This window comes from Bos mutus, chromosome 2 (assembly GCF_027580195.1).
Source record: "Bos mutus isolate GX-2022 chromosome 2, NWIPB_WYAK_1.1, whole genome shotgun sequence".
Lineage (NCBI taxonomy): Eukaryota > Metazoa > Chordata > Mammalia > Artiodactyla > Bovidae > Bos > Bos mutus.
Window position 1 is genome coordinate 109,245,320 of NC_091618.1, and position 13,086 is coordinate 109,258,405.

Sequence of the window (13,086 nt, forward strand, 5' to 3'; positions counted from 1 at the left end):
GCAGGGACAACAGTTAGCCTGGGGAAGGGGGTAGGTAGGGGTAAAGAGGAGGGAGTAGGGTCATGAGGAGGGGATATGTCTATTTTATGTAGATAGTTCAATATATCATCTTTTTTTTTTTTTAAAGAACATATTATTCCAGTACATGAATTCCCTGGGTTCCCCAGATAGTTTCAGGAGATACTCACACAAACATTTATGTGAACTACTTTAACTAGATTGTATTCCTTCGCACCAACCTGCTCTGAAGCGGGGGAAGGGTTACATTTAAAATAGAGGTACATACAGAGGTATGTCGGAGTAGGCAATGGCACCCCACTCCAGTACTCTTGCCTGGAAAATCCCATGGACGGAGGACCCTGGTGGCCCGCAGTCCATGGGGTCGCTAAGAATCAGACACGACTGAGCGACTTCACTTTCACTTTTCATTTTCATGCATTGGAGAAGGAAATGGCAACCCACTCCAGTGTTCTTGCCTGGAGAATCCCAGGGACGGCGGAGCCTGGTGGGCTGCCGTCTATGGGGTCGCACAGAGTCGGACATGACTGAAGTGACTTCGCAGCAGCAGTAGCAGCACAGAGGTATGTAAGGGCTCTTGCTATGCGGAATTACTAAACTTCAACACCGCCATATCTGCTTCAAATTTTTTAATAAAGTAAACAAAACATTACCGGTAAAGTGAAATCTCCCGTGATGCTCCCACTCCTGTCTTACTTTTCTGTTAGCATACCTGTAGGCCAATAGTATTGTATAATTTACTATTTTAAGAAACACTGTACTGACCAAATAAATCATGTCTCTGGGCCAGTTTATGATACCTAATTTAGAGCATAATTATGTTAAATTCTTAATTCAGAGGCTATATGAAAGTGGATGTTATTAATAAATATGGAGTGAAGAAACAATCCTGTATTTAATCACCTTGATAAGAAACCTATTTAAGAAAACAGTGAACCTTCTTGTAACATATCTAATATGCTAAATTCTCACCTGATAAAGTGCTACCTCTTATTCCTCAGTTCAAATCCTTAACCATAATAGCATATCATTTTATTACAGCAAAAATCATTTTCAATTATATATCAGTCTTGATTACAGCATAAAGTCACATGCCTGGTCTTTCAAAAATCACAGTAAGAAATCAAACTAGTATGGGAAAAACAGAGGGGGAAAAAGATTAATCTGGTTTTAACTTCATTCAAGTCATTATTTTGATCTTTAAAGTCAAAATTTTTAATTGGAACACTCCATCTTAAAGTAAAATAAAAATCAATGGAAAACTGAATAACTTCTTTGTTGAAACAGGAATGCTATATTCATAGAAATGCAAAAATTTTTTAATTATAAAAGGGAAATCATATGAAAATACTTTACTAACATTGCCACCACATATTTTCGTTTTAAAATTTTAAATTTTAATATGCCTTGGACCTCCTGGATAGCTCAATGATAGAGAGTCCACCTGCCAATGCAGGAGACACAGGTCAGATTCCCGATCCAGGAAGACCCCACATGCTATGGAGCAACTTGAGCCCATGCGCCACAACTACTGAACCTGTGCTCTAGAGCCCAAGAGCTGCAACTACTGAGCCCACATGCCACAGCTACTGAAGTCTGTAAGTCTAGAACCTGTGCTCAGCAACAAGAGAAGCCATCGCAATGAAGCCCGTGCCCCACAACTAGAGTAGCCCCATTCGCTTCAATTAGAGAAAAGCCCAGGCAGCAATGAAGACCCAACACAGCCAAAAATAAATACATAAATTTTAAAATAAATTAATTACATTTTAATTATTCCTTAAAACAGGTAAGTAAGCAGACTAAAAACCTACAAATGTGAGTACTCCTAAATGGAGCTTTGCCTTCTTCAGCAGCTCTAATCTTTTCATGGATGGTCATTCCATTCCTGCAGGGAAGGAGAATGGCTTGGTTTTATGTGTTCACGCCCTAGAGCTCTCATCACCCCACTGACCTCACTTCCATTTGAAAATATATCAAGCACAAGCACTGGCAGAATGGCAAGGCAGCAAGATAAGCGTCTTCATAACTTTAATAATAATCTACCCATTTCTGTTTTCAAAAGTTCCAACAACTTTTATATAACTAAACTAAACTTGTACATAACTAAACAAAACAGGCTAGATTATACAATGAAAGACTTAAACACATCTATTTTAATCTTACCTAAGCAGTAATTCTCTGAGTTTCACAAAAAGCTCTTTACTTTGAAAATGTAGAAAAATCAACGCTTGAGTTATTCTCAACAACTCTACTGGTTTATAGTTATCCAAATGTTTATGCAGAATTGAAGTAATCCTAAAAAGAATGATAAAACATGTATTATAACCAGTTCACTCATGTACTATTATTAAACTTTTACTGAGGAGCTGTTTCATGCTAGACATGCTCTATGCTAAAGAAATAGCAATGAATGACCCAAGGTTTTCTGTTCTTGAAGAACTGTCTCAAGATGATGACAAAAATGTAAAATGATTTTTCTTCCTTAAATCCAGGATGGTCCTCTAATGGAGATGCTTAAAAGCAATGAAAAATGCAAACAGTCAATAAATTGGAGGAACTAGGGCAGTAGGAATATTTTTTAAAAGAATATATAATACACAATGAAATAATAAATATACACAGTCTGAACCACGTGTTTGTTTTTTCTTAAATCTCAAGTTTAAAAAGCCAATACGTTGCAGTATGATTTCAAGGTAACAACTATAATATGAAACAATTCAAGTTCATGTAGATAGATGTTAACTGTTCTGCAGAAACTGTCCTTTTAAAAAGTCACTTGTGCTTTATGCTCTTCACTTTCCTAGACTTATGATCCTCTGCCCGAGAATAAAAATAGCAGCAAATGAAATGAAAGATGTTGTAAACAATTAAAAACCTGTTTTGAAAAATTATTTAGAAAATAAACAATGACTTAAATGTTAATTCCTTATTTCTTCAAAACCAAGATTATAGGGAAAAAATTTTTTTTTCTCAAAAAAAAAAAAAAAGCAACTTATGAATGTCAACTAAACTTAACACCAAAAATTTCAGGGAAGTATACTTTTTAATCAGACGTAAATTTCTGCTTTCCATCTCTTCCATTGCTCCCATCACTGCCAGGGCCTGCTGGCCAGTCAGCTCCTCTGACATCAATAATATAGTTGATTTAAGTCTAGAAGGAAAGAAAAATATGTTAGAAAATTAATGACTAGTTTATTAAATTTTTATAAATAACAGTTCTTAGGCAATAAATAGAAATGATATAAACAAAAACTAAATTTAAAAAATACATTAAATATATAATTCTAATTTTCTCCCCACCTAATTGGGGATAACACAAAATATTATTAAATAAAGAAAAATGTATTTTCTTCAAAGAAACTAAGGCCTCAGCATAATCTTAAACTGTCTCTTAAAAAATATAAGTAACATGTTTTTAATTAATGATTTTCAAATAAAGTATGGTTTCATTGGCTATAAAATACAATAAATCAATGAAATTATTCAGTAGGAGAGAGCTATAGAACAAACAATTGATATTTCAATACTGTCCCAATTTTTTAAAACTTAGTAAGATCTGACCAGGAAGTCACCATACCTACATATTAATAGAAACCTTAACACTAAGTACTTCTTATAACACTATAAACTGAATATTTACAAAGATGGTCCATTTTGAAATCATCCAAAGTAGTGCAGTGATAAGTATATAAGTGTCTCTTAGAATAATTTAGAAGGCTAGTCCAAAATATGAAATTTGAAGAAAGCATGGCAAACTAATTCTCTATTCATCCTGGATAGTCCCACACCATCCTTTTCACTAACCTTATCAAGTATTTCAAACCCAGCTTCTTCCCATAGCTTTTCTGCAACCATTTTAATCCACATTTTTCTCTCACTTTTCTGTCTGCCCACAGCAACTACTATCTATATCTATTTTTTAGTATACTCATAAACTATATTGACGTTGTCATGGTATTTACATATTTCTATCCTTCCAAGTGGAATAAAAATTTCCTGAAGTCAGAGACTCAAAAATTTGTACTACCCTGGCATAAGAGATTTTAACAGTACTTGGTGACAAGAAAAAACTTCCAATAAAAGTTTTTTTAATAATCATCTTATTTCCATCTTGATCCAGTCTCCTAAAATGTACCCTTAAATTTCTTCATGTAATTTAGAAGACTCCCAAAAACTCTCTATGAAGTCTTTGCTAACAGAAACAACGACAGCTACATATACCCAATATGCAATTCCTGGAACCCCTGCTTAACTGAATCTACTAATCACACTTAATCTGTCTGCTCATACCTAGTAATCATATATTAATTTAATATTTGCTCGTCTTTACAGGGGCTTCCTTGGTAGCTCAGTGGTAAAAAATCCACCCGCCAATGCAGGAGACACAGGTTGAATCCCTGGGTCAGAAAGATCCCCTGGAGAAAGAAATGGCAACCCACTCCAGTATTCTTGCTGGGGAAATCCCATGGACAGAGGAGCCTGGGGGGCTACAGACCATGGGGTCACAAAAGAGTGGGACACTACTTAGTAACTAAACCACCACAACCACCAAAGCCAGTCACGTGGCCTAAGAAGGGAGAAGAATAGCACTGATACGATGTTCTCCTTCATCAGTGCTAAGTTGACCCCCAGAGGATTACTGGCCCCCATTCAAAACACCTTAGGATACTGAGTTTGAGATATAAGTTAGAATAACCAGAGAAAGATCAAGGAGCAGAGTACTCAACTCCCTTCTACTTTTGAGTGGAGTGACTTTTCTGACTTCTAGAAATGCAAGATCTATGCCTGAAGACTCCATATATTCTCAACAGGAAAAGTAAAGCGCTTTTAGCTGAACTTACTGTTTCTTTTCTTCAGGTCCTGCCATGGGTCCCAATGCTACAAACAATTTTACACAGCTAGCAGGGTGGTCAAACAGAGGAATCATTTCTGTTAGCCTCTTCTTAGTCATTAAAATAAATTCAAAACTATGAAACTGTAGAGAGTAGTATAGACTAAGTATTTTACTGATGGAGTCCAAATCAAGATGGTTCATATTGCTCAAAAATACTTTATTACACCTTTCTAATAGTGGGTAATATCTATATTTAATATTTCGAAGAAATTGTACTATTCTTCTTGCAGTGTTGACCTGGGAAGAATCCATAGTGTCAAAAAGTAATTCTGCTTTGTTCACTAATTTCTCTTGAAAACGCCGTGATATTAAAGAAGATATGCTGACCATCAAAACAGACAAGGACCTGAAAGAGGAAGAAGATGCAAAAGGTTTACATTATCTAAGAATAATGAAAAATTCTAAGACTAAATGCTTAGAAACAGAAAGGAATTGATAAAAATACTACAGGCTTTATACAACAAAATTTTTCTTTTAAATACTAGTGGAACTTGAATTCTGATCTCCTAGTAATCAAAAGCCTGTAGACAAAAAAAGGATTGAATAATAATTTTTGTTGAATGTGTATAATATCTTGTTCTATAGATAAATACTTTGAAGGGAAATATTTTAATGAAGTTTACTCAGAAATCACTCTGTGCCAACAGCCAATTGAATGCAACACAGAAGGTCTCATTCTATATTTTCAGAAGTAGACTTTGCTTTATTACTCCTTCCTCTGTATTTATAATCTACCAGTAAAAATATTGGCAAAATATTTCTCACTAATGAATGATTTCATATTGTTAATGTTTTATGCTATATTGATATTGATATATAACGGTAGGGCAATATTGAATATGAATATGTTCAATAAACATATTTCTTCACTCAATAAACACTTTTAAGAAACATAAATCAATCTTCTGGCACTGTGGAAGACACCAAAATTACGAAGGTGAGATCTCTCCTTTCAAAAGGAGACAGTTCTTACATGATACAAAAATCACAAAACTCTACATACAAGAATACACCTAATAATGAATAAGGAATGTAAAATGTAAAAGGTATGATGTAACAAACATGTGGGGATGATAATTAGAAAACATCTATAAAAAAGACATGAAAATGTGAATCTAATACTATCTCAACCATTCTACTATCTCAATTAGTGGAACTATTTGAGGTTTTTTGTTTCAAAATTTCTTCACTCTTTCCAATAAAACAAATTATTCTTTAAAAACTCAGTTGTATAATACTTCAGCTTCTCTAATCCAAATGTTTAATGTTAACATCAATTAATGTAAATTAGTAACCTAGTGCTGCTATTTAGTTTAGTTATAAACTTGGATATGATTTTTTAAATTGTATTTATAATCACAATTTGGAGTGGGGAAGTACCCAAAGATTTCATTAGATTCTCAAATGGGTCTATAAGAATTTTTTAAAGTTAAAAAAATTTACAGTGATTTTTATTCTCTGCTTTTATGAGCTACTTTCATGTGTATGTGAAAATATATATAAAGTAAAATTCACCATTTTAAACACTTTTAAGTATACAGTTCAGTGTTGTTAAGTACATTCACATTGCTGTACAACCATCACCATCATCCACTGCAGGGCTTCTTCATCTTCTCAAACTAAAACTTCTTGCCTGTTAATAGTAGCTCCCCATTCTCCCCTCCTTCAACAGCCGGCAACTACCATTCTACTTTGTTTCTATGAATTTGACTACTCGAGGTACCTCATATGAAGGGGATTCATACAGTATCTGTCCTTCTGTGTCTGGCTTATTTCACTTGGCATAATGTCTTCAGGGTTTATACATGTTGTAGGACATATCAGGATTTCCTTCCTTTTTTAAGGTTGAATGATACTCCATTGTGGGTATGTACAAAATTTTGATTGTCCATTCATTTGCTGATGGACATTTAGGTTGTTTCCTCCCTTCAGCTAATGTGACTAATGTTACTATGAACACTGATGTAGGCTACAAACCAAACTATGCCCTCTCCCCACAAATATATACGTTAAAGCCCCACTGGCAATGTGACTATATTTAGAGATAGGGAGGTAACTTAAGGTTAAATGAGGTCGTAAGGATGGCCAGCAAACATGTCAGCTTGCAAGTAAGGAAAAATCACAGAGCTCAACAACGTTGTGTCATAGTTTACATATTTTATGTCTAATTCCCATAGCAACATTGCACAGTAGATACTACTTACTATTCCTGTTTTGTAGGTGAGGACCGTGAACTTGCAAGAGAATAGTCACATAGTTAGGAACTAGCAAGTCTAAGTGTGTGTGCACTCAAAGCCCAGACTCTTTCCACCACGACACAAAGCCCCTAAATAAACTTACCTTAAGTCCTGTATGTTTTCCAAGTTCCTATTTACGATATCAGCTATTTTTCCCATTAATGGACTATAATATAAATGTTGATCTGCCAGGCAAGAGGAAAATTTTGACAGCACACGGATATCAAACCTATTAAGGGAAATATACAAAGAGGATCCTTACTATTTATTTTCACTTTTAAAACATAATACACAGTTATAAAATAGCCAAAAATAAAAAAACTAATATATTACTAACATAAAATGAATTTTCTAAAATGTTGATTATCTATTCTTAAAAGTAACCTAAGATAAGAGTTAAAAAACCACATTCTTCTCGAAGATTTTAAAAAGGGGGGAAAAACACTCAAAGTTATTTGAATCATTTTACTTATTAATTTTTTCAGATGACAGAACAATTTCAACTCAAGGTTGTATGTGAAAGTGAAAGTCACTCAGTCATGTCTGACTCTTTGCCACCCCTGCCAGGGTCCTCTGTCCATGGGGATTCTCCAGGCAAGAAAACAGAAAACAACAAAATTCTGTAAAGCAATTATCCTTCAATTAAAAATAAATAAATAAATAAAAAATCACCCATTAAAAGTTTTCTGCAAAAAACAAAAAAGAAATAAACAACTTTAAATAAAAGACATTGCTTTCTAGCATACACACACAAAAGGATACTGGAGTGGGTAGCCGTTCCCTTCTTCAGGGGATCTTCCCAACCCAGCAACGGAATCCAGGTCTCCTATATTACAGGTGGATTCTTTACCATCTGAGCCACCAGGAAAGCCCATATTAACACATAAAACCAAAAATATTTTTAAAATAAATAAAACAATCTCTACTATAATCATGCTTGAAAAACTTGATTTTTTTCTATAGGACAAATGACCCAATTTCTTCAACAAAAATGGCAAGACAAAAGAGCAGAAAGGAAAATTGTTATAGATTTTTAAAGACTTTGAATTCACTTAAAGACAAACATAAGGAATTTCACAGCAGCACGATATGTACTGGCAAAAAAGAAAAAAGCAAAACAGCAACAATCTCAATGTCCATCAAGAGTTTAATGAATAACTGCACATATTCCTAGAATTCCATACAGCAATAAAAAAGAATAGTACAATATCACAGAAGAATCTTTAAAATATATTGAGTGAAAAAACTAGGTATGAGAGTTCTTACTATAGGATTTCATTTTTATAGAAAGAAAACTAATTTCTGGTGTTAGAAGTCAAGATAGTGCTCACTTTTGGGACAGAGAAGTGGGAAGTAACTGGAAGAGAGCATGAAAGGAACTTTGGGGAAACTAGTGATATTCTGTGTTTTGATCTTGGTGCTATTACACAGAAGTATATGAGTATTTTCAGTATGTGAAAATTTATCAAGATGTATACTTATGACTGGTGTAACTATAAAAATTGGTATATTTTTATGATATTCTTTAATGAGTACTTACCAGAAAAAACAAAAGCAGAGAAAAACTTGAGACATGGCAACGAAATACAATGTGTATACCATGTTTGGATAGTTATTTAAACAAACTGCCTTTAAAAAGACCTTTATAGAGCAGGCAAAGAAATCTGAACTCAGACAGTTATTAGGTGATAATAAGGAATAATTAATCATTTTTATTAGGTATAATAATAGCATGGTGATTATACATACTTTTAAAAGAGTGCTTTTTGTCTCTCAGAAATACATACTAAGGTATTTACTGGTAAAATTATACTACAATTTTAACTATACTGAAGGGTAGGGAGGGAACTGGAGAATATCCAGTCAAAACAAGACTGCTATATGTTGGTAATTATTGAACCTGGATGATGGGTACATAGGAGTTCATTATATTGATCTCTCTACCTCACCAAAGGACAAAGATTGTTCTCCTTACCCTCAACAAAAAGACAGTTACAGGTAGAGAGATCGAAAACCTGGAGATGAGAAGACCGATCAGTTTAGATAATGAGATTAACTATAATCACCACTGAGTAAATGGATGTGAAATTTCTATCCCCAGAGATTTGTTGGGTCAGTCCAGTTCAGTTCAGTCGCTCAGTCGTGTCCAACTATTTGCAATCCCATGGACGGCAACACGGCAGGCCTCCCTGTCCAGCACCAACTCCTGGAGTTTACTCAAATTCATGTCCATTGAGTCGGTGATGCCGTCCAACTATCTCATCCTCTGTTGTCCCCTTCTCCTCCCACCTTCAATCTTTCCCAGCATCAGGGTCTTTTCAACTAGGTCAGTTCTTCCCATCAGGTGTCCAAAGGATTGGAGTTTGAGCTTCAGCATCAGTCCTTTCAATGAACACCCAGGACTGATCTCCTTTAGGATGGACTGGTTGGATCTCCTTGCAGTCCAAGGGACTCTCAAGAGTCTTCTCCAACACCACAGTTTAAAAGCATCAATTCGGCCGGGCCGGGGCCGGAGCTGGGGCCATGGCTGCGGGGCTACGTGGGGGAAAGGGCGGGGCGGGGGGCCCGACTCTGCCATCACGCCGGCCCGCCGCCCCCAGGACGTGTTCCTCATGATCTGGCGCCACAAGACCACCATCTTCACGGACGCCAAGGAGTCGAGCACCGTGTTTGAGCTGAAGCGCATCGTCGAGGGTACCCTCAAGCAGCCGCCGGATGAGCAGTGGCTGTACAAGGACGACCAGCTTCTGGACGACGGCAAGACGTTGGGCGAGTGTGGCTTCACCAGCCAGACAGCACGGCCTCAGGCCCCCTCCACTGTGGGGCTAGCCTTCAGGGCAGATGAGGCATTCAAGGCCCTGCGCATCAAGCCTTTCTCTAGCCCACCTGAGCTGCCGGACGTGATGAAGCCACAGGACTCAGGAAGCAGCGCCAACGAACAGGCTGTGCAGTGAGAGGCCTCCCCCAACTGTCCCCTCAATAAAAGATTTGGGTGTCCAAAAATAAATAAATAAATAAATAAATAAAAGCATCAATTCTTCGTCACTCAGCTTTCTTCACAGTCCAACTCTCACATCCATACGTGACCACTGGAAAAACCATAGCCTTGACTAGACGGACCTTTGTTGACAAAGTAATGTCTCTGCTTTTGAATATGCTGTCTAGGTTGGTCGTAACTCTCCTTCCAAGGAGTAAGCATCTTTTAATTTCATGGCTACAATCACCATCTGCAGTGATTTTGGAGCCCAGAAAATTAAGTCAGCCACTGTTTCCACTGTTACCCTATCTATTTGCCCTGAAGTGATGGGACTGGATGCCATGATCTTCGTTTTCTGAATGTTGAGCTTTAAGCCAACTTTTTCACTCTTCTCTTTCACTTTCATCAAGAGGCTCTAGTTCTTCTTCACTTTCTGCGATAAGGGTGGTGTCATCTGCATCAGATCAGATCAGATCAGATCAGTCGCTCAGTCGTGTCCAACTCTTTGCGACCCCATGAATCGCAGCACGCCAGGCCTCCCTGTCCATCACCAACTCCCGGAGTTCACTCAGACTCACGTCCATCGAGTCAGTGATGCCATCCAGCCATCTCATCCTCTGTCATCCCCTTCTCCTCCTGCCCCCAATCCCTCCCAGCATCAGAGTCTTTTCCAATGAGTCAACTCTTCGCATGAGGTGGCCAAAGTACTGGAGTTTCAGCTTTAGCATCATTCCTTCCAAAGAAATCCCAGGGCTGATCTCCTTCAGAATGGACTGGTTGGATCTCCTTGCAGTCCAAGGGACCCTCAAGAGTCTTCTCCAACACCACACTTCAAAAGCATCAATTCTAAGGCACTCAGCCTTCTTCACAGTCCAACTCTCACATCCATACATGACCACAGGAAAAACCATAGCCTTGACTAGACGAACCTTTGTTGGCAAAGTAATGTCTCTGCTTTTGAATATGCTATCTAGGTTGGTCATAACTTTCCTTCCAAGGAGTAAGCATCTTTTAATTTCATGGCTGCAGTCACCATCCACAGTGATTTTGGAGCCCCGAAAAATAAAGTTTGACACTGTTTCCACTGTTTCCCCATCTATTTCCCATGAAGTGATGGGACCGGATGCCATGATCTTCGTTTTCTGAATGTTGAGCTTTAAGCCAACTTTTTCACTCTCCACTTTCACTTTCATCAAGAGGCTTTTTAGTTCCTCTTCACTTTCTGCGATAAGGGTGGTGTCATCTGCATATCTGTGGTTATTGATATTTCTCCTGGCAATCTTTATTCCAGCTTGTGGTTCACCAAGCCCAGCGTTTCTCATGATGTACTCTGCATAGAAGTTAAATAAGCAGGGCGACAATATATAGCCTTGACGTACTCCTTTCCTGATTTGGAACCAGTCTGTTGTTCCACGTCCAGTTCTAACTGTTGCTTCCTGTCCTGCATACAGATTTCTCAAGAGGCAGGTCGGGTGGTCTGGTTATAACCATCTCTTTCAGAATTTTTCAGTTTGTTATGATCCACACAGTCAGCTTTCGCATAGTCAATAAAGCAGAAGTAGATGTTTTTCTGTAACTTTCTCACTTTTTCGATGATCCAGTGTATGTTGGCAATTTGATCTCTGGTTCCTCTGCCTTTTCTAGAACCAGCTTGAACATCTGGAAGTTCATGGTTCACGTACTGTTGAAGCCTGGCTTGGAGAATTTTGAGCATTAATTTACTAATATGTGAGATGAGGGCAATTGAGAGGTAGTTTGAGCATTCTTTGGCATTGCCTTTCTTTGGGATTAGAATGAAAACTGACCATTTCCAGTCCTGTGGCCACTGCTGAGTTTTCCAAATTTGCTGGCATATTGAGTGCAGCACTTTCATAGCATCATCTTTTAGGATCTGAAATAGCTCAACTGGAATTCCATCACCTCCACTAGCTTTGTTTGTAGTGATGCTTCCTAAGGCCCACTTGACTTCACATTCCAAGATGTCTGGCTCTAGGTGAGTGACTATACCATCATGATTATCTGGGTCATGAAGATCTTTTTTGTACAGTTCTTCTGTGTATTCTTGCCACCTCTTCTTAATATCTTCTGCTTCTGTTAGTTCCATCCCATTTCTGTCTTTTCTTGTGTCCACCTTGGCATGAAATGTTCCCTTGGTATCTCTAATTTTCTTGAAGAGATCTCTAATCTTTCCCATTCTATTCCTTTCCTCTATTTCTTGCACCGATCACTGAGGAAGGCTTTCTTATCTCTCCTTGCTATTCTTTGGAACTCTGCATTCAAATGGGTATATCTTTCCTTTTCTCCTTTGCTTTTCGCTTCTCTTCTTTTCACAGCTATTTGTAAGGCCTCCTCAGACAGCCATTTTGCTTTGGGTACCTTGCAATCTGTTGGGTACCTTGTTTAATGTAACTCAGCTTACACAACAAAAGCCTACAAAGCTCACCCTGCAGTCATGCACGACTACAATTGTAAGAATTTATCATTATAGAAAAAAAAAAAAGAATTTATCATTGTTTGTGCTTCAAAAAGCAATATGCTAAAAAAGAATAATGAGGGTGACTGGTCCTCTCATCTACAAATAGTTACTGTTTCTTATCTTAGGCACTCCTTTCTCTTCTGCCCTAGGTTACTATTTGGTTCAGAGGGAGTGTTGTTCTGTGGTTTCCAAAAGCTCCTGTCTCTTTCCCACCTTGATTTTTCTTTCACTCACTAATACTTGTTTTATCCCACTAATAATGGACCATGGCTACCCAGAACCCTTAAGTTTAAAAATTCTAAGTTTTCAGAAATCATCAAAATGGCCCTCTGGTACAGCTAAGAGCCCTCAGCTGTTGTATAAATGGAGAGCTTTTCATGTATTCTTTTATTATTTTTTACATATTCTTATTAAATATAAATAGTATAGTACAGAATACAATAGGCTTCTCTGTACTCCAAATTTTCTAAATTTTCTGGCAAAT

The 13,086-nt window shown here is 37.2% G+C and overlaps 2 protein-coding genes across 4 annotated transcripts in view; one reads left to right on the top strand and one right to left on the bottom strand.

Moving 5' to 3' along the window:
* FASTKD1 (FAST kinase domains 1) overlaps positions 1-13,086 on the bottom strand; it is a 37,568-nt gene that overhangs the window by 19,002 nt on the left and 5,480 nt on the right. For all 3 annotated transcript variants that reach the window (XM_005887594.2, XM_070357993.1, XM_070357996.1), the window contains exons 4-7: positions 7,253-7,378; positions 4,860-5,258; positions 3,059-3,169; positions 2,182-2,313 (exon numbers count right to left, since the gene is read on the bottom strand). In XM_005887594.2, coding sequence (XP_005887656.1) covers positions 2,182-2,313; positions 3,059-3,169; positions 4,860-5,258; positions 7,253-7,378 — 768 coding nt within the window. The remainder of the gene's footprint in view (positions 1-2,181; positions 2,314-3,058; positions 3,170-4,859; positions 5,259-7,252; positions 7,379-13,086) is intronic.
* On the top strand, positions 7,574-11,110 carry LOC138984341 (uncharacterized). The gene has a single exon (XM_070358037.1). It carries the CDS (start codon positions 9,375-9,377, stop codon positions 10,101-10,103), a length of 729 nt encoding a protein of 242 aa, XP_070214138.1. The 5' UTR covers positions 7,574-9,374; the 3' UTR covers positions 10,104-11,110.